Source organism: Chiloscyllium plagiosum, unplaced genomic scaffold, assembly GCF_037043375.1.
Source record: "Chiloscyllium plagiosum isolate Xiang-an unplaced genomic scaffold, Cpla_swu_hap1 HiC_scaffold_7, whole genome shotgun sequence".
NCBI classification, from domain to species: domain Eukaryota; kingdom Metazoa; phylum Chordata; class Chondrichthyes; order Orectolobiformes; family Hemiscylliidae; genus Chiloscyllium; species Chiloscyllium plagiosum.
In genome coordinates this window covers 105,928,287-105,949,182 of record NW_028270145.1, presented here as the reverse complement: position 1 = coordinate 105,949,182, position 20,896 = coordinate 105,928,287, and the positions used below count along the sequence as shown (strand labels likewise).

The 20,896-nt window shown below is 43.7% G+C and overlaps 1 protein-coding gene across 1 annotated transcript in view; it reads right to left on the bottom strand.

Annotated features, from left to right (window-relative positions):
- slc15a2 (solute carrier family 15 member 2) overlaps positions 1-20,896 on the bottom strand; it is a 135,122-nt gene that overhangs the window by 87,471 nt on the left and 26,755 nt on the right. The window contains exons 8-13 of the mRNA XM_087989335.1: positions 18,478-18,555; positions 16,976-17,058; positions 9,434-9,520; positions 9,232-9,321; positions 227-271; positions 78-110 (exon numbers count right to left, since the gene is read on the bottom strand). Of these exons, the coding sequence (XP_087845461.1) occupies positions 78-110; positions 227-271; positions 9,232-9,321; positions 9,434-9,520; positions 16,976-17,058; positions 18,478-18,555 (416 nt within the window). The remainder of the gene's footprint in view (positions 1-77; positions 111-226; positions 272-9,231; positions 9,322-9,433; positions 9,521-16,975; positions 17,059-18,477; positions 18,556-20,896) is intronic.

Sequence of the window (20,896 nt, the reverse complement as noted above, 5' to 3'; positions counted from 1 at the left end):
TAAAAGCAGAAACATTTCACTCATGAGTTCCATACAAAAGGTTAATGATCGAGAGGTTAGAACATATTCCACGTTACCTGCATCTGATCTGGTTGGATAACGAACCCACCCTGAAATATGAGCAAAAATGTTAATGGCTGTGTGTAATGAGGAAGCTTTGGTAAGATCTTTTCTAGTTACTGTGATAACTCCGAGAGAGGTACAGATTCTCATTTAAATTACTCACAAAGTTGGAATTCATTCTGGCAGCCTGCAGAGTCCATCGTGATCCCTGAGTAAAAATTAGCACAAAGTTATTGGTCGATTTGAGATGTTAAAACGCTCATTGTTTGCAGAACCTCAGGCCACTCCGAGTTACTGCGGAGCCAACAAACCATTTTGAAAGACAACAATTGTTACATTGTAGGAAACCTGCAGTTTGTGCACAGCAAGCTCCCACAAACCGAGGTACCGGTCCGCATTACCTGCTGAGTTAAAACGCTGGAGAAAACTCAGCAGGTCTGGCAGTGTCTGTGGAGAGGGTAACGGAGTAACCACTCTTACCTGTTTTACTCTATGACACAAAAGACAAGATTGATCTCTGTTTAGTAAACCACTGCCCCCTGCGAACTGACCACACTTACAGAGTTTTGCGAAAGGGAAAAAAAAACACCAAGACCACCAAAGGCTATGCTGCTCTGCTTATAAATTGTGGCATGTGATTATTTATGACCTCCTTATGGAGAGTTAATAAATCTGGAATTTAAAGTCTTGAAACTGTGATCAATTGTAATAAAAACTGACTGCTTTACTAATGTCTTCCAGGGAAGCTGACCTTCCAACCTATAGCTGGTCAGGCCTATGTGTGACTCCAGACCCACAGCAATGTAATTAACTCTTAGCTGCCTTCTGAAATGGCCAGAGCAAACTGTTCATAGAGTCATACAACATGGAAATCGAGACTTCAATCCAATTGGTCCATGCCAACCATTTTCCCAAACTAAATTAGTCCCACCTGCCTGCACTTGGTCCATATCACTCCAAACCTTTCCTATTCATGAATTTATCCAAATGTCTTTTGAATGCATCCATCATTTTCTCTGGCAGTTCATTCTACACATGAACCACTGGCTGTGCAAATAAATTACCCCTCATGTCCTTTTTAAACCTTTCTCCTCTCACCTTAGCAATATGCCCTTTAGTTTTGAACTCTCCCACCCTAGGGAAAAGACCCTTGCAATTTACCTTATCTGTGCCCCTCATGATTTTATAAACCTCAATAAGGTCACCATTCAACCTCCTACTCTCCATTGAAAAAGTCCCAGTCTATTTCAGTCTATTTTTATAACTCAAGCCCTCCATTCCTGGCAGCATTCTGGTAAGTCTTTTCTGAACCCTCTCCAATTTAATAATATCCTTCCTATAGCAGGGCGACCTGAATTCCACACAGTACTCCAGAAGAAGCCTCACCAATGTCCTGTACAGCCTCAACATGATGTCCCAACTCCTGGACTATTCAGTTCAGGGGCAAGGTGCACTGATTCTCAAATGAGGTTGGTTTATTAACAGTTGTGGCAGGATTTGACGCACCCACAGCAATAAACCAGGTGTTTGGATTACTAAATGAGGGATATTGCCAATATACCACTGCCTCCCAGGGTAGGCCATCATGGTCTACCATGTACCTTGCCCACATGCTGTGACCCCCATTTACTGCAGTTAATGGCTGCAGGGTGAAGTCCTTAAGTGGTCATTCTTGAATCTTTCTGTCCCAGATCTAATCTTTGGTGGGAGTGGGGGTTGAATTGGGCTGACAATGGGCCTTTCAACCCCAGAAATGATGCACTTGTGAATGGAAACAAAGGGCACTGTTCAAATATAAGAAAGTCTTATATTTAAGACAGAGATGAGGAAGAAATCTTTCTTCTCTTAAAGGGTCATGGTGTTTTGAACTCTCTTCTCCAGCGAACAGTAGAAGGGCATTGAATATTTTTAAGGTGGAGGTAGATTGATTCTTGACTAATACAGGAGTCAGTTTGTTATAGGGAGTGGATAGGAATGTGGAGTTGAGGCCAGAATCAGATAGACCATGATCTTATAGACTGGAGCAGCAAGCTAGAAGGGCAGAACGGCCTGCTCTTGCTCCACGTTCATATGTTTGCAGTTTTCAGTATCCCCTACTCCTCAAACCACTCTCAGGTGTAGTGGGGGCAGGGGGAAGGGAATTAAATCGGAACACAGCCATTTTTGGAATACCGCATGTAATTCTGGTCTCCCTGCTAGAGGAAAAATGTTGTGAAACTTGAAATGGTGCAGAAAAGAACTACAAGGATGTTGCCAGGATTGAAGGGTTTGAGCTATAGGGACAGGCGAGATAGGCTGGGGCTGTTTTCCCTGGAGCGTCAGAGGCTGAGGGGTGACCTTACAGAGGTTTACAAAATCATGAGGGGTGTGGACAGAGTGAGTAGCCAAGGTCTTTTTCCAAGGTTCGGGGAGTCCAAAACTAGAGGGCATAGGTTTAAGGTGAGCAGGGAAATATTTAAAATGGGCAATGTTTTCACGCAGAGAGTGGTGCGTGTATGGAATGAGCTGCCAGAGGAAGTGGTGGAGGCTGGTACAATTACAACATTTAAACATAGAACATAGAACAGTACAGCACAGAACAGGCCCTTCAGTCCACGATGTTGTGCCAACCATTGACCCTCATGTATGCACCTTCAAATATCTGTGACCATATGCATGTCCAGCAGTCTCTTAAATGTCCTCAATGACCTTGCTTCCACAACTGCTGCTGGCAACGCATTTAAAAGGCATCTGGATGGATATATGAATAGGAAGGTTTTAGAGGGATCTGGACCAAATGTTGGCAAATAGGACTAGATTAATTTTGGATATTTGCTTGACATGGACGAGTTGGACCGAAGGGTCTGTTTCTGTGCTGTACGACTCTTAGTAAACAAAGAAAATACTATATAAAGGCTCAGCAGAGCACTAAAGCAAGTAAAGGGTATGATATTGACTTAAAGGGCCATTACATGTTTAAAAACGCCACAAAGTCCTGGACTAATAACTTGAACATGATTCAAATGGAAACTTATGACCCTTGGACTCCTTTCAGTTTAATTTAGTCAAATGTTTAAGGTCTGGCTAATGCCCTGTAATCTTAAATTCTGAATCTACAACTTGGTTGCAAGTTTCATTTGTCACAAAACTAAGCCCAGCGTTAAAGTAGCACTGAGGTCCTGCAAGTCATTTCAGTCAGGGAGTAATATCACCTTATCCCAGTGCAAGTTAAATCCGGACAATGTGGGAGAGGGCGATGCTGGGGGTTTGCCTACTTTACAGTCGCTCTCAAGGTTACTAGACAGGAAAATCCGAAAAGCTGTAAACTCACTCTTGCCTGCTTTACTCTATCTCACACAAGTCAGGACTGACCCCTGTTAGGAAGCCACTGTTCCCTGCAAAAAGGCCAAACTTAAAGTGTTTTGCAAAAGAAGAAAAAGCGAGGGGAGGAAAGGCTTTCTCACACATCAGTTTGTAGTTAGGGTATGGAATGCTCTGCCTGGAAATGTGGTGCAGGCTGGTTCAGTTGAGTCATTTGAGAGGTCATCATTTAATAAGGAACAATGTGCAGGATTAGCGGGCAAGAAGATGGTGATTGGCACTAAATCAGAATGTACAGGAATCGGGGGCAGACACAATGGGTTCTGCACCATAACATTCTGTGAAATTTTACTGAGTGTCTGGACAGTTTTTCCTCAAAGTGTAGCCCTTGCATATTTCTTGCAGTAGCACACAAGTGGTCCTTGAAGTGGAACACGGCCAGCACAGTATTTTCCAGGTTGATGTGCAGCCGTGAACTTCACTAATTAACAAATATGTTGGTCATCATTCCCAAACCTCATTAGAACAGACTCCGAACAACACAAATGATTTAAAATTGACAGCACAGAAGCCAGTGTAGCAGCACGGTGGCTCAGTGGTTAACACTGCTGCCTCACAGCACCAGGAACGCAAGTTTGATTTCAGCCTTGGGTAATCTCCCTCCTATCAGAAGGATGATGTGAAACTTGAAAGGGCTCAGAAAAGATTTACAATGATGTTACCAGGGTTGGAGTGTTTGACCTACAGGAATAGGCTGGAGCATCAAAGGCTGAGGGGTGACCTTATAGAGGTTTATAAAATCATGAAGGGCATGGATAGGGTAAATAGACAAGGTCTTTTTCCTGGGATGGGCGAGTCCAGAACTAGAGGACATACATTCAGGGTGAGAGGAGGAAAATTTAAAGGTGACCTAAGGGGCAACCTTTTCACACAGAGGGTGGTACGTGTATGGAATGAGCTGCCAGAGAAAGTGGTGGAGGCTGGTATAATTACAACATTTAAAAGGCATCTGGATGGGTATATGAATAGGAATGGTTTAGAGGGATATGGGCCAAGTACTGGCAAATGGGACTAGATTAGGTTAGGATATCTGGTCGGCATAGACAAGTTGGTCTGAAGAGTCTATTTCCGTGCTGTACATCGCTATGACTCTATGATTGTTGGAATTTACACATTCTCCTTGTGACTGTGTGGGTTTCCTCTGGGTGCTCTGGTTTCCTCCCACAGTGCAAAGCTGTGTGGGTTAGGTGAATTGGCCAGGCTAGTATCCAGGGTGTGCAGGTTAGATGGATTAACCATGGGAAATGTGGGGTGATAGGGTAGGGAGGTGGATCTGGGTGGGGTGCTCTTTGGTGTGGCCCTGATGGCAAATGGTCCCCTTCGGCACTGCAGGGATTCCATGATTTATGTTCCAAGCATTCTCCTACTTTATCATTCCATTCTATTGGAGTGCCCACCTATTCTTTCCTAACTCATGTACTTCTGTAACTTCTTCTGAAATATTACATCCAGACCCAGGGTGAGGTTTCCTAATTTGTTACCGTTCCAAATGGGATTCCCCAAACCATTAGCTTTCACGTGCGAGGTGATGAACTGGCTTCCCCCTTCTTTTTTACTCTGACCTTCTGCCAACTGATCACAAGAAGACTAATTTTTTTTTAAACTCACATCACTTCCTTTGGGGATACCATTCTCCCAGATCCAAATGTTTCTATCTTTCCTATTTTTTTAAAGAGAAGCCGATTTAATCAGGCTTACTTGAATGAGCAAAAGGATTGTGTTCATTGATTATTAAACATGAGAAGAAATACTAACACAACACCCGCAGACACAGAATAGAAAAGTAACTGTGGTGAGTCTAAAAAGTGCAGATAATTGAACATTGCAATGGAAGTTACCAACAGTGTTGGTGTTGACAGTTACATAATCAGCCTCACAGTCTTGTTTGAAGAAATTTTTGTATTTCTGATTCTTTTTAGCACTCAGAGCAAGACAGAGTTTTGTTATTCTGTTTCCTTTCTTCTGGTTTGTAGCACTTGGAGTGATGGACTGTCCTTACCTGTAACCCAGGGGTGACGAGGGAATATTTCTTCAACTATGACTTTCACAGCATGCTAACACCCCCTAAGCTGGTATATACAAGAGAATTCAGTCTCATGAATCCCTTCCAGTAGAGATTTTATCTTTTCTTAAGCCCTGTCATTGTGTGTTCTTCAAAGGAAAAGTACAAATGTGTTTGCAGTTTGTGACAAAATCCACAGGGAGTAATTTGCTGTTGAGAAGACAGTTGTCAGGATGGGTGTTCTGGCCTCATCTTTTTCAGTTATGAGACCATAGGCCTCTTCTGGAATACTGTGTACAGTTCTGGTCACCCTGTTGTAGGAAGGATATTATGAAGGTGGGGACGGTTCAGGAGGAAGTTGCCAGGAATGGAGAGTTTGCGTTATAAGGTGAGGCTGGCTAGACTAGGACATTTATCACTGGAGCTCAGGAGGTTGAAGGGTGACCTTATTAAAGTTTACAAAATCATGAGGGGTATAGATAAGGTGAGTAGCAGGTTTTTTTTCCCTCAATAGGGAGTTTCAAGATTAGGTGGCGTATTTTTAAGTTGAGATGAGAAAGATTTAAAAGGGACCTGAGAAGCATCTTTTTCATACGGACTGTGGCTCATATGTGGAATGAACTGCCAGAGGATGCAGCTGCAGTCACAAGATCTAAAATACATTAGGATAGTTACATGAATAGGAGAAAGTGAGGACTGCAGATGCTGGAGTACCAGAGTTGAAAAATGTGGTGCTGGAAAAACACAGCAGGCCAGGCAGCATCCGAGGATCAGGAGAATCAACGTTTCGGGCCTGAAGAAGGGCTTATGCCCAAAACATCGATTCTCCTGCTTCTTGGATGCTGCCTGGCCTGCTGTGTTTTTCCAGCACCACATTTTTCAACTCTAGTTACATGAATAGGAAAGGTTTAGAGGGATATAGGCCAAATGTAGACAAATAGGACCAGTTTAGTTTGGGAAACCTGGTTGGTATGGTTAAAGTGATGTTTCTATGTTGTACAACTCTATGACTCCATCATAGTTCTGTCTGTTTGACTTGCTACTTCCCCCTTTTGAAGGTTGGCATTTAAAATTCCCTCAAGGTGTGACAATCCATGAGTCTCTCTCTCTCTCTCTCTCTCTTTCCAGATCACCATTTATGTGCGTAGCCATATTTAAATATATTAGCCCACTTTGAAAATTACATTTTAAAATTATAAATTAAAATCAGGACAGGGTTCTGACCTGGAGTCATGACTTTGTTTCTCTCTGCACAGATGCTGCCAGACCTGTTGGGTTCCTCCAGCATGCTCTGTGTTTGTTTCACGACACTGTCAATTAATACCTTAAATAACAAAGGGCTAGGCACAAAGCTGACGGAGTGAAAGTTCCACCAAATAAACAAGGCCCTTCAACTCAAAGGGTGGGCGGTACCTGTAACATTTTATTTGATAAAGGTGGTGGAAACAGATTGCATGACAGAATTTAAAAGGGAGTTGGATAGGTTCTTGAAGTTGAGGAACTTTTGGTGACAGACAACAATCGGGGATGCAGAGTACACATGATGGACTGTCTGTTACAGACCTGACAGGCCAAATTGCCTCTTCTCTACTGCATACCTTACAGTGACTCCATAATTACTCATATGGTGCATGTTTTCAAGACATCTGAGATAGAAACATAATCATGGAGAATAGGAACAGGCATGGGCCATTCAGCCCTTCAAGCCTGCTCCACTATTCAATATGTTCATGGCTACTCATCCAACTCCATCCCTTGTTAACACTTTGTATCCTTAGATCCCTTTAGCTCTAAGAACTATATGTAACTCCTTCTTGAAAAAATCCAATGTTTGGCCTTAACTGCTTTCTGTAATAGGTTCACCACTCTCTGGGTGAAGAAATGCCTCTCCATCTCAATCCTAAATGGCCTACCTCATATCCTTAGAATGTGACTTCTGGATTTGGACTCCCCAGTCATCAAAAATGTCATGCCTGTGTTTATCCTGTCCATTCCTGTCATAATTTTATAGGTTTCTATGAGACTCCCCCCTCGGTCTTCTAAACTCCAGTGAATATAGAACTAACATCAGCCCACACAGGAATCAATCTGGTAAATCTTTGATGCACTCCCGCCATGGCTGGTACATCCTTCCTCAGATAAGGAAACTAAAACTGCACACGATACTCCAGGTGTGGTCTGACCAAGATACCGCAATTGCAGCAAGACAACCTTGCTCCTGTACTCAAATCCTCTCCCTGTGAAGGTCAACATACCATTTGTTTTCTTCAGTGTTTGATGCACTGCCATGTTTCTGTCCTGTACTTGCCCTTCCTCATTTGGGAAAATGTGCCTCCTTCTTGCGTTGCCTTGGTTTATCATCTGTGTTGCCCATTACCAGGTGTTGCACTCTTCACAGTCTTCCATTGAGGTAAAACAGCTCACAAATTTGATTGAGTTTGATTGAGGAAGTAACAAAGAGGATTGATGAGGGCAGAGTGGTAGATGTGATCTGTATGGACTTCAGTAAGGCGTTCAACAAGGTTCCCCATGGGAGACTGATTAGCAAGGTTAGATCTCACAGAATACAGGGAGAACTAGCCATTTGGATATAGAACTGGCTCAAAGGTAGAAGACAGAGGGCGGTGGTGGAGGGTTGTTTTTCAGACTGGAGGCCTATGACCAGTGGAGTGCCACAAGGATCAGTGCTGGGTCCTCTTTTTTTTTGTCATTTACATAAATGATTTGGATGCGAGCATAAGAGGTACAATTAGTAAGTTTGCAGATGGAGGTGCAAAAAATAGAGGTTTAGTGGACAGAAAAGAGGGTTGCCTCAGATTACAACAGGATCTTGACCCAATAGGCCAATGGGCTGAGAAGTGGCAGATGGAATTTAATTCAGATATATGTGACGTGCTGCATTTTGGGAAAGCAAATCTTAGCAGGACTTATACACTTAATGGTAAGGTCCTAGGGAGTGTTGCTGAACAGAGAGACCTTGGAGTGCAGGTTCATAGCTCCTTGAAAGTGGAGTCGCAGGTATGTAGGATAGTGAAGAAGGCATTTGGTGTGCTTTCGTTTATTGGTCAGAGTATTGAGTACAGGAGTTGGGAGGTCATGTTGCGGCTGTACAGGACATTGGTTAGGCCACTGTTGGAATATTGCATGCAATTCTGGTCTCCTTCCTATCGGAAAGATGCTGTGAAACTTGAAAGGGTTCAGAAAAGATTTACAAGGATGTTGCCAGGGTTGGAGGATTTGAGCTATAGGGAGAGGCTGAACAGATTGGGGCTGTTTTCCCTGGAGCGTCAGAGGCTGAGGGGTGACCTTATAGAGGTTTACAAAATTATGAGGGGCATGGATAGGGCAAATAGGCAAAGTCTTTTCCATGGGGTCGGGGAGTCCAGAACTAAAAGGCATAGGCTTAGGGTGAGAGGGGAAGGATATAAAAGAGACGTAAGGGGCAACTTTTTCACACAGAGGGTGGTACGTGTATGGAATGAGCTGCCAGAGGAAGTGGTGGAGACTGGTACAATTGCAACATTTAAGAGGCATTTGGATAGGTATATGAATAGGAAGGGTTTGGAGGGATATGGGCCAAGTGCTGGCAGGTGGGTTGGGATATCTGGTTGGCATGGACGGGTTGGACCGAAGGGTCTGTTTCCATGCTGCACATCTCTATGACTCTAAGTTTCTCAAACCCACATTCATCGTTCAGGCTGGTGGAGCACAATTCCTTTTCCAAATGTGTTAACTCCTCCTAACTGGTCAGAGCCATTGTTTATTCAGTGATTACCAACCAAACCCAAGAAGAATCAGCTCTTTACCTGTTGGTCAAACAGTGCCCAGAACATTGGAAGTGGAAGATAGAGGAACAGAACCCGGGTAACCATCTTAATTTCTTCAATCACATGCTTCTGTAAGAAATGAACATTTAAAAATGAGTTTATCTGTATTTATTAGTAAATGGAATTATTTCAAAAAAATGTTCTGCATTCAAAGAATTCAACAAAAGGAGTGTGACGTAACTGGATATTTTTCCCTTGCCCAGTCAAGCCAATGTTCCCGTTTCGGATAGTTTTTGCTGCGGTGTCTCCAGCGATTGGCTATCGAAAACTGGAAGAGAAGACAATTCTTTTTTAAAAGGTGGCCCCAGATTGAACTTTCAGTCTGAAAATGATCAGAGAATTAGGACAAAATACCCATATTGTATAAAAGATGTTGGACTGCATTGGAGTGCCCCATTCCTGATGAAGGGCTTATGCCCGAAACGTTGATTCTCCTGCTCCTCGGATGCTGCCTGACCGGCTGTGCCTTTCCAACACCACACTCTTCGACTCTGATCTCCGGCATCTGCAGTCCTCACTTTCTCCTTGAAGATTGCACTGGGCCTACTTTGAATCCATCTAATGTTTTAAATGATACTTGAAACTTGTACATCTAAGGTACAAAGGGTAATTTTATTGAGATGAAAATTTAAACTTAAGTGTAAATACCCATCAAATTAGGCTGCTCGCAGATCCTGGGAATTTTCTGTCTTCCTGAATCAAAGTCCCTGGTAACCAATATCCCACTTTTTGGAATTCTTATGCAACCAGTGAACAGTACGAGTCGTTTTCCTCACTCGGAACTGACTGCTTGATTGCATCTCTCTCTCTCTCCTTTTTGATTAGACCTCTCTGATGGTATTGATGAGCAGTCTTGGTCACAACTGGCTGACCTCTCCGCCTCCTGACGCTGCCTGGCTTGCTGTGTTCTTCCAGCCTCCTGCTTGTTCCAGCATCTGCAGTTTTTTTTTATCTCTAACACTCATGTAACCAGCAGCTCCCTCACACTCACCCATTCCCTGTGTGTGTGTTGGGTACTGGGGAGTTCACTGTCGGGGCTCCAATGTCTGACTCCATCGGTGGAAAGAGAAACAATGTTAACATTTCAAGTCTGCATGACTTAGAAGAGTCATATCAGCCACAAAATATTAACTCTGCCTGTCTCTGAAACTGCTGAGTTTCTCCAGCGCTCTCTGTTTTTATTTGAGATCTCCAATATCTGCTGTATTAGAACTTAATGGCATAAGACCACAAGAAGTAGGAACAGCAGTAGGCCATTTGGCCCTTCAATGTCTAATCCTACATTCCTCCTGCCCACTTTCTTACCATTTCCCCATAATCCTCGATACCCTTACTGATCAAGAATCTATCTCAGTTTTAAATATTCACAAGGACTCTGCCCCACAGCTCTCTCTAGCAAGGAACTCCAAAGACACACAACCCTCTGAAAGAAGAAATTTCCCTTCATCTCAGTCCTAAATTGGCGCTCCTTAATTCTGAGACTGTGGCCTCTGGTCTCTCATAAGGGGAAGCTTCCTCTCAGCATTTACCCTGTTAAGCCCCTTAAGTATCATGTTCGTCTTAATTAGATTACCTCTCATTGTTTTAAATTGTGCTTTTATTCAAATCCTTGGACTTTTCAGCATGTCTCCAGAATCTTGCTTCTCCAATTTCCAAGTAGACAATTATAGATTTGCAGATTTTTTTCAGAACTCAGTGTGAGCCTTTGGCCCTCCATGTTGAGCTGACTCTTTCGAAGAGCCATCCAATTTTAATCCCAGACTTGAGCTAAGGCTGTTCTCGTTAGGAGCAGAGCACACTACAGCTCTATCCTTCAATCTGTGCCCAGAGGGATGTCTCAACCATAGATCACACCATCCACCATGGAGTAGGTTCTGAGTTATAATGGGGACCGACCCCATGTGGTCAGTACCAATGGAACTCACTGCGCATCCTACCAAATGAGCCAAACAATATCCCCTCATAGGGACCTCAGGTTGCTATGGGAATGTAGACTTTTAGATGTATCTTGTAGCCTGGAATTATGGAGTGATGTTTGAAGCTCTACTTTACTTCCCATTATGTGGCTGACCATAGATTCATAGAGATGTACAGCACGGAAACAGACCCTTCGAACCAACCCGTCCATACCAACAAGATATTCTAACTGCCTTCTTCTTCTTGAACCGTTGTAGTCCAGTTGCTGTGGGTTGACCCACAATGCAGCTTGTGACGGAATTACAGGAGTTTTACCCAGTGATAGTGAAGGAACATATTTCCAAGTCAGGATGATGAGTGGCTTGGAGGGAAACTTGAAGGTGGTGGTGTTCCCATGTATCTGTTGCCCTTGTCCCTCTAGATAGATGTGTTCATGCATTTGGAAGATGCTGTCTGAGGATGTTTGGTGAATCTTTGCTGTGCATTTTGTAGACAGTAGACACTGCTGCTACTGAGCTTTGGTAGTGGAGTGAGTGGATGCTTGTGAATGTAGTGCAAATCAAGCGGGCTGCTTTGTCCTGATGGTGTCAAGATTAGAGTGGAGCTGGAAAAGTCCTGATGAAGGGCTTTTGCCTGCAATGTTGATTCTCCTGCTCCTCGGATGCTGCCTGACCTGCTGTGCTTTTCCAGCACCACTCTAATCTTGACTCTGATCTCCAGCATCTACAGTACCTACTTTTGCCTTGTCCTGGATGGTGTCAAGCTTCAGTATTGTTGGGGCTGCACCCACTCATATGTCTTCAAAGAGCCAGCACAGAGCAGACAAACTGAATAGCCTTCTCCACAACAATGGGGTTGATCGCTGACAGCAGTAAGTATTGGCAGCTCATTTAACCAGAAGGAGTCACTTTGAGGAACAGTAGAAAGGGAGAGGGGGAAGGTTGTTCAGTAAACCGCTCCCGAAATTTAGAAACATAGTTTAAAATTTTCCAGGAGGCTTTGGTCCAGGATTTGGACCTGAAACTGATAGGAGGAAGTGAAACTATGAAGACGTGAGAAATCAGAATACAAATGTGACTTTTTAGACAACACTGTGTCACACTGCAGTGCCTCAATGTAATACTTGAACACGAGAATTCTTAGGGATGAGCGAACATTCAAAAGGTTCATCCATTTCCTTCCCTAAATTTTCACAGTCGTATTTTGTCCTTCAAGGTTCCCTCTCCTACAAGAAACTATAGGATCCCTACAGTACGGAAACAGGACCTTCAGCTCAACAAATCCACACCAACCCTCTGAAGAGTAACCCATCCAGACCCATTCCCCTAACTAATGCACCCAAACAACACATCCCTGGGCACCATAGCATGGCCAATTCATCTAACCCACACGTCTTTAGACTGTGGGAGGAAACCCGCACAGTTGGAAAGCAAATGTGCAACTCCACACAGACAGTCGCCTGAGGCTGGGATTGAACCCAGGTCCCTGGCACTGTGAGGCAGCAGTGCTAACCACTGAGCCACCCTGTCGCCCATACAAATGTGCAAATGCCTCCTGTATTCATTCAAAAATAATCACTTCAACTCTTTCCTGATGTAGTGAAGTTACATCTTTGAGTAATAGTCCAGGCAGATTTGATTCAGTTGATAGAGTTGATAGCACTCCAGCTTCTGAATCACAATATTATAGGCTCAAAGTTCTTACTAGAAACTGAGTGTAAAAATCTACACTGACAGTCCTCAGTTTACAATGCTGACAAATGGGCTGTCTTTCTCATGAGCTGTTAAACTCAAGACATACCTCCCTCGCAGGCAGATCATTAAATTATACAGTACAGAACAGGCCCTTCAATCCATCAGCTCTGCACCAGCAAAAAGAATTTGGGTTTGAGTTACAAGGAGAGGCTGGTTAGGCTGGGACTTTTTTCCCTGGAGCATAAGAGATTGAGGGTTGATCTTATAGAGGTTTATAAAATCAAGAGGGACATAAATAAAGTGAATGGCAGGTGTCTTTTCCCTAGAGAGGGGGATTTCAAGATAGGGGGCATATTTTTAAGGTGAGAGGAGAACGATTTTAGAAAGACATGAGGGGCAACTTTTTTAAACTCAGAGAGTGGTTCACGTGTGGAATGAACTGTCAGAGGAAGTGGTGGATATGAATACAGTTACAACATTTAAAAGACATTTACAGAAGTACACGAATAAGAAATGTTTGGAGGGATGTGGGCCAAACGCAGGCAGGTGGGATCAGTTTGTTTGGGATTATGGTTGGCATGGACCAAAGGGTCTGTTTCTGTATTGGGTGATGCTATGACTCTATGATACTTTCCAACACTTTTTAAGACATTTCAAATGCTCATCCAATTACTTTTTAAAGGTTATGAGCTTTCCTGTCTCTACTACTCTCCCAGGCAGTGCATTTCAGATTCCCATCATTCTCTGGATGAAAACAAACATCCTCAAATCCCCTTCTAAATTTCCTGCCTTTCACCTTAAACTTATTCCTCCTTGTTGTTGACCCTTTGACTAAGGGGAACAGATGTTTTCTATTTACTGTATCCATGCCCCTCAATACAATGTTCTTCTATAAGGTCCCCTCTCAACTTTTTCTGTTCCAAAATAAGCAACCTGAGCTTATCCAGCCTCTCTTCTCAGCTGAGATGTTCCATCCCAGGCACCATCCTGGTGAATCTCCTTCGCACCCCCTCCAGTGTAATCACATCCTTCCTATATGCACACCAGCTGAGTCCTAAGCAAAGTCTTGCACAGCTCCAACATAACTTCCCTGCTCTTATAATCAATGCCACAAATAATAAAGGCGAGTGTCCTGTATGCCTTCTTAACTACTCTGTTGACCTGTCTTGTCTGCCTTCAGGAATCTGTGGATAAAGCCTGAATATCCCTCTGTTCTTCTGAGCTTCCTAGTGTCCTGCCATTCATTGAGTACTCCTTGAGTTGTTGCACCTTCCAATGTGCATCACCTCATATTTTCCAAGGTTAAATTCCAAAGCCCCAGATCTGCCCATCTGACCAATCCATCTATATCCTCCTGTCACCCAAGACCTTCTTTCTCACTTGGCCAATCTTCACGTCATCCACAATCTTACTTATAACCCCGCACATTTTCATCTACATTACTTACACATATCACAAACAATAGGAACCCAGCACTATTTCTATGGTATGCCACTGGACACTGGCCTCCACTTACACAAACAGCCATCTACCACCACCCTCTGTCTCCTCCCAAGAAGCCAGTTTTGGAACCAATATGCCAAGTTACCCTGGACCCTATGTGCTTTTACCTTCTTGATCAGTCTTCCACGTAGGATGTGAATATCTCTATCACCCTTGATTCCCCACAGCAATGCTTTGAAGAGGAGGAGTGGGGTTTCACCCTGGCGTCCATACTTAGAACATAAAACAGTACAGCACAGTACAGGCCCTTGATGTTGCGCAAACATTTTATCCTACTCAAAGATCAAACTAACCTGCATACCCTTCATTTTGCTATCGTCCATGTGCCTATCCAAGAATCGTTAAAATATCCCTAATGTATCTGACTCTACTACCACTGCTGGCAGTGCATTCCACGCACCCACTACTCCTTGAGTAAAGAACCTGCCTCTGACATCTCCGCTAAACCTTGTTCCAATCACCTTAAAATTATGCCCCCTTGTGATAGCCATTTCTGCTCTGGGAAAAAGTCTCTGGCTATCCACTCTATCTATGCCTTTCATCATCTTGTACACCTCTATCAAGTCATCTCTCACCCTTCTTCGCTCCAATGAGAAAAGTCCTAGCTCCCTCAACCTTTCTTTATAAGACATGCCCTCCAGTCCAGGCAGCATCCTGGTAAATCTCCTCTATAACCTCTCTAAAGCTTCCACATCGTTCCTATAATGAGGCAACCAGAACTGAACACAATATTCAGTGGTCTAACCAGGGCTCTATAGAGCTGCAGCATAACCTCACAGCTCTTAAAATCTATCCCTCTGACCATGAAAACCAACACACCATTCACCTTCTTAACAATGCTATCAATTTAGGTGGCAACTTTGAGGGATCTATGGACGTGGACTCCAAGATCCCTCTGTTCCTCCACACTGCCAAGAATCCTGTATTTAAGCCTGTAATCTGCATTCAAATTCAACCTTCTAAAATGAATCACTTCACACTTTTCCAGGTTGAACTCCAACTGCCACTTATCAGCCCAGCTCTGTATCCTGTCAATGTCCTATTGCAACCTACAACAGCCCTCCACAATACCCACAATTCCACCAACCTCTGTGTCATTGACAAACCTATTAACCCACCCTTCCACTTTCTCATCGAAGTCATTTATAAAAAATCACAAAGAATAGAGGTCCCAGAACACATCCCTGTGGAACACCATTGATCACAGAGCTCGAGGCTGAATAATTTCCACCTACTATCACCCTCTGTCTTCTCTGAGCCAGCCAATTCTGTATCCAGATAGTCAAATTTCCCTGTATCCCATGCCTCCTTACTTTCTGAATGAGCCTACCATGGGGAAACTTATCAGACGCCTTGCTAAAATCCATGTACACCGCATCCACTGCTCTACCTTCATCAATGCGTTTTGTCACACCCTCAAAGAATTCAATAAGGTTTGTGAGACATGACATGCCCCTCACAAAGCCATGCTGACTATCTCAAATCAAACTATGGTTTTCCAAGTAATCATAAATCATGAATCACTTATCCCAAAGACAACACTCACAAATTAAGCAGGGCTAATTTCGAATTGCTCTTTGTGGAAGCTTGGTGCTCAATTTGGCGACCAGGTTTTCTACACCTTATGAGTCTCTCATTGGCTGTAAGGCACTTTGGGAAACCCTAAGGGCATGAAAAGATGCTATGCAAATCCAAGTTCCTTTCTATGAGCATGGAGCACAGTCCAGGTTGGTTTTGCAGTTGGGTACAGTTCCTCAGAATATTTGTCTCTCCATCAACCATGTCAGTTCTTCCAGATAGCGCCAACAACAGTGGGTTATCAATTCCCCTCTCTGGGCATCAAATTGAGGTAGAACTTGGCTCCTACCAGTATTCAGACAAGTTGATAGCTGTTTATTTCAGGTCTCGTTGAGATGGTCATCTACGTTGCCCAGTATATTGGCACCAGTCCATAACTCAGCACTGCTCACCATGCTGGTCATATGTTTTACCTTGGGCCAACACACTTTCAGTTCTCAGCATGTTGGCAGCAACAATGAGAGTTGCCCTCTGATGTCCAGCTCTCCAAAGAAAACCTTCTATCGGAAACAGGCGACAGGAGAAGAGGGGACATCTTTGGTGACCCAGTAGAAAGGGGAAAGTGTTGAAGTGTGGCAATAATGGGATTACGTTTTGAGAGAGACAGTGGCTCAAATGACGATAAGACCTGGATGCAGATGTAGTCCACTCCATCATTCATTAAAATCATGGTTTATCTGACATCCTACCTTACCTCCATCACCCTTGATTCCCTACCCAAAATAACAAATGCTAGAGATCACAGCAGGTCAGACAGCATCCATGGAGAGACAGCAAGTTAATGCTCTGTGTCTGGATGATCCTTTACCAGAGCTAGCTGCATCTGCAGTATTTTGCTCCTACCCTTGATTCCTTGACTGATTATTGAAATAGCCTTCAACTGTTGAGCTACTCCATGATTTGAGGAGTTAGTACCCCAAAATCCAGAACTGCTGTACATAAAATAAGCTTCCTAACAATGAAGCTGTATTTAGGAGTGTATGTTAATTATAAGGACAGGATTATCACTAAATTACTCCTGAGGCACTCACCCCAATACAGCTACACACTTCCACCAGTATGTTTCCTTGTGGGGGAAGTTTCTTGTATAGCCCACTTCCGGATATGAACACGACTAAACAAAAGGAAAAGATCATCAAATTACCGTTCGCATTTCTGCTGCAATTTCTCTTCTTGCTCTGCATCAGGGTATTTCCTCTTTCCACTCTCCCGTTTATAAACGGGAATATTTTTTGAACATCTAGAATGCTGGACTCAATGCCAACCTTCCCAACTCATGTTGGCTATCAACCAGAATGACGAGACCAGACAGTACCTCATGGGAGCACCATCTGGAATCAAAGAGTGCTTCCAATGTGGAAAGAGGCCATTCAGCCCATCGAACCTGCACCAACTGTCCGGATAACATCTCACCCAGACCCTGTACCTTATCCCCATAACCCCATATTTCCCATGGATAATCCCCTTAACCTGCACATTCCTACTCCTATGGGGAAATTTAGCATGGCCAATGCACCTACCCTAACATGCCTTTGGACTGTGGAAGGAAACTGGAGCACCCGGTCGAAACCCACAAAGAAACGGGGAGAATTTGCAAACTCCACACAGACAGTCACCCCAGGCTGGAATTGAACCCGGGTCCCAAGCAGTGTGTGGCAGCAGTGCTAACCACTGAACCACTGTGCTGCCCTTACCTCCGCTCAATGCCCAGTCCATGTTGTACAACACCCTAACTTAGCCACATATCAATATTGCTTCATCATTGTTGGGCCAAAATTTGCCACATCTGAGATTAGATTAGATTACTTTTTTTAGATTAGATTAGTTACAGTGTGGAAACAGCCCCTTCGGCCCAACAAGTCCACACCGACCCTCCGGGGAGCAACCCACCCAGACCCATTCCCCTACATTTACCCCTACACCTAACATTATGGGCAATTTAGCATGGCCAATTCACCCTAACCTGCACAGTTTTTAGACTGTGGGAGGAAACCAGAGCAAACACGCAGACACGGGGAGAATGTGCAAACTCCACACAGACAGTTGAATTGAACCCGGGTCTCTGGCGCTGTGAGGCAGCAGTGCTAACCACTGTGCCACCGTGCCGCCCGTAAGGTTGGAACAATTCCTTGGAGTGATAGTTCAACAAAAGGACTGCTCTGGTCCATAAAGGTGTTCCCTCTCCTTCTCAAAGGATTGGCCATAAATGCGACCTTACCAGCGATGCCCACTCCTAAGATTAAATGAAAGTGGTCCTAAGTCCACAGCACAAGGTTATCCTAAACTGCATGAAATGCAAATAATTGAGGCCATTGAACTATTGGATTGTCACTTCAGTCCATTGCTGAAGTTGGTGAGAAAGAAGGTTCGTGGTGCAGCACACGGAGTTTTGACTCCACGTCCACTTTGTGCTTCAATATCCACTAAAAGTTCCTGACGTTGTCTAAAGAAAGGGGATTGCCAGATTATCCCAGAAGTAGCAAACACGTGACACAACAATGGCTGACGTGCTGAGAGCAGTGTTACATCTCACCTAATGCAATCACCATTAGTGCAGCAGGAACACCAAAGGCAAGAGCGTAGCAGTCTCCACCAAAGCACTGAACTTCAGCTGGAAAACACAACAAGGCAATGTCAATGAGGATGGATATGCTGCATGACCTTTACAGAATCTGAAAAGTCTTATTATGTGAGCAGCAAGCAATGAATAAGATCTTCAAACAGAGAACACAAGGATCTGCATCAACTTCACATCATTTGAAAGCTAATTGAATTAACAGTTAACATACCCACAGTCAACACAATGTTTGGTCTCAGTTGGTTCCCTGAAAGTTCATATTAGAATTTTCCATCAGTTTATTCCAATTGGTCCTGTGATTCCTCAAGGAAGTTTCCCAGGAGACTATGACCCTACAGTGGGACTGAATGGTCTCTAGACATGACCCTCATGACATCCAAGGTTCAGTGAAGGGCTTTTGCCCGAAACATCAATTTTTCTGCTCCTCAGATGCTGCCAGACCTGCTGTGCTTTTCCAGCACCACTCTAACCTAGACTCTGATTTCCAGCATCTGCAGTCCTCACTTTTGCCTAGGCTTCACGAACTGACAAACCATATTCTTCCTATCATTTTCATGTTAACCTGAATGGTTTAATTTTGTTGCACTCAATCCAATCTAGGCTGATATTTCAGTGTAGCCCTGAAGGAGTGCTGCACTGCTGATGGTGCAGTTCACTGGATACAATGTTAAACATGGCTCCATTCGGCCTGTTACCATGATGGAGTGGATGTTAAAGACCAATGGACACTACCTGAAGAATGGTACAGAGTTCACTGAGTGTGTCGGCTAACATTAATCCTCAACTAAACCTATGAGAGAATTTGGAGAAAGTGTGGACTGCAGACGCTGGAGCTCAGAGTCAGTCAGTTTTTCCAGCACTAATCTCGACTATGAGAGAATTTGTAAGTAATCTTTCATCTGACTTCCGACTTCAATCGTGGTATAAATGACTGCACTGTTTGCTGACATAATATTCCAATGCTTCCAAAGGTGCATTTTTGACAAATATTAATTCAGCAACATACAGTATAGAAAATTTATACTGCTAAAGAAAATACACATTTTAATACAGAATTTGGTATTGCATAAGGCAATTAATGTCCTGGAGAGTGTTGCTGAACAAAGAGATTTTGGAGTGCAGGTCCATAGTAGCTTGAAAGTGGAGTTGTAGGTAGGCAGGGTACCATTTGTTATCGCTGCCTTTATTAGTCAGTACACTGAGTATAGGAGTTGGTATGTCATGTTACAACTGTACAGGTCAATAATTAGGCCACTTTTGGAATACTGCATTCAATTCTCATCTCCCTGCCATAGGAAAGATTTTGTGAAACTTGAAAGGGTTCAGAAAAGATTTACAAGGATGCTGCCAGGGTTGGAGGATCTGAGCTACAGGGAGAGGTTGAATAGGCTAGGGCAGTTTTCCTTGGAGTGTCGGAGGCTGAGGGGTGACCTTATAGAGGTTTATGAAATCTTAAGAGGAATGGATAGGGTAAATAGACAAGGTCTTTTCCCTGGGCCAGGGAATCCAGAACTAGGGGGCATAGGTTTAAGGTGAGAGGGGAAAGATATAAAAGGCACCTAAGGGACAACTTGTAGGGGAGGGGAGCTTGCAGGTGATGGTGTTCCTGTTTTTGCTGCCCTTGTCCTTCTAGATGGAGGTGATCATGGGCTTAGAAAGTGCTGTCGCAAGGACCTTGATGAATTTCTGCAATGCATTTTGTAGATGGTACACGCTGCTGCCACTATGTGTCAGTGGTAGAGGGAGTGCATGTTTGTGATGTGGTGCTTATCAAGTGGGCTGCTTTGTTCTGGAAAGTGTTATGTTTCTTCAGTGTTGTTGGAGTTGCATCCATCCAGGCAATTGAGGAGCATTCTATTTCACTGTAGAATCATCGAGTCATGGGGTCATACAGTGTGGAAACTAGCCCTTCAGCCCCATGCCAACCAGACTTCCTAAATTGAACTAGTCCCATTTGTTGGCATTTGGCCCATATCCCTCCAAACATTTGCTATCTATTTACCTGCCCAAACATATTTTAAATGTTGTAATTGTACACTTATGTCTGGTAGAGGTGGACAGGATTTGAGGAGTCAAGAAGAGAAAATGAGGTCTGCAGATGCTGGAGATCAGAGATGGAAATGTGTTGCTGGAGAAGCGCAGCAGGTCAGGCAGCATCTAGGGAACAGGAGAATCGACGTTTCGGGCATTAGCCCTTCTTCAGGAATGAGGAAAGTTTGTCCAGCAGACTAAGATAAAAGAGGTGTCAAGAGGTGAGTTACTCACGGCAATATTCCTAGCCTGTACCCTGCTCTGTGACAGAGTTGTTATATGGCTAATCCAATTCAGTTTCTGATCAGTGGTTACCCAGGATGCTGATGGTGGGGGAATTGGT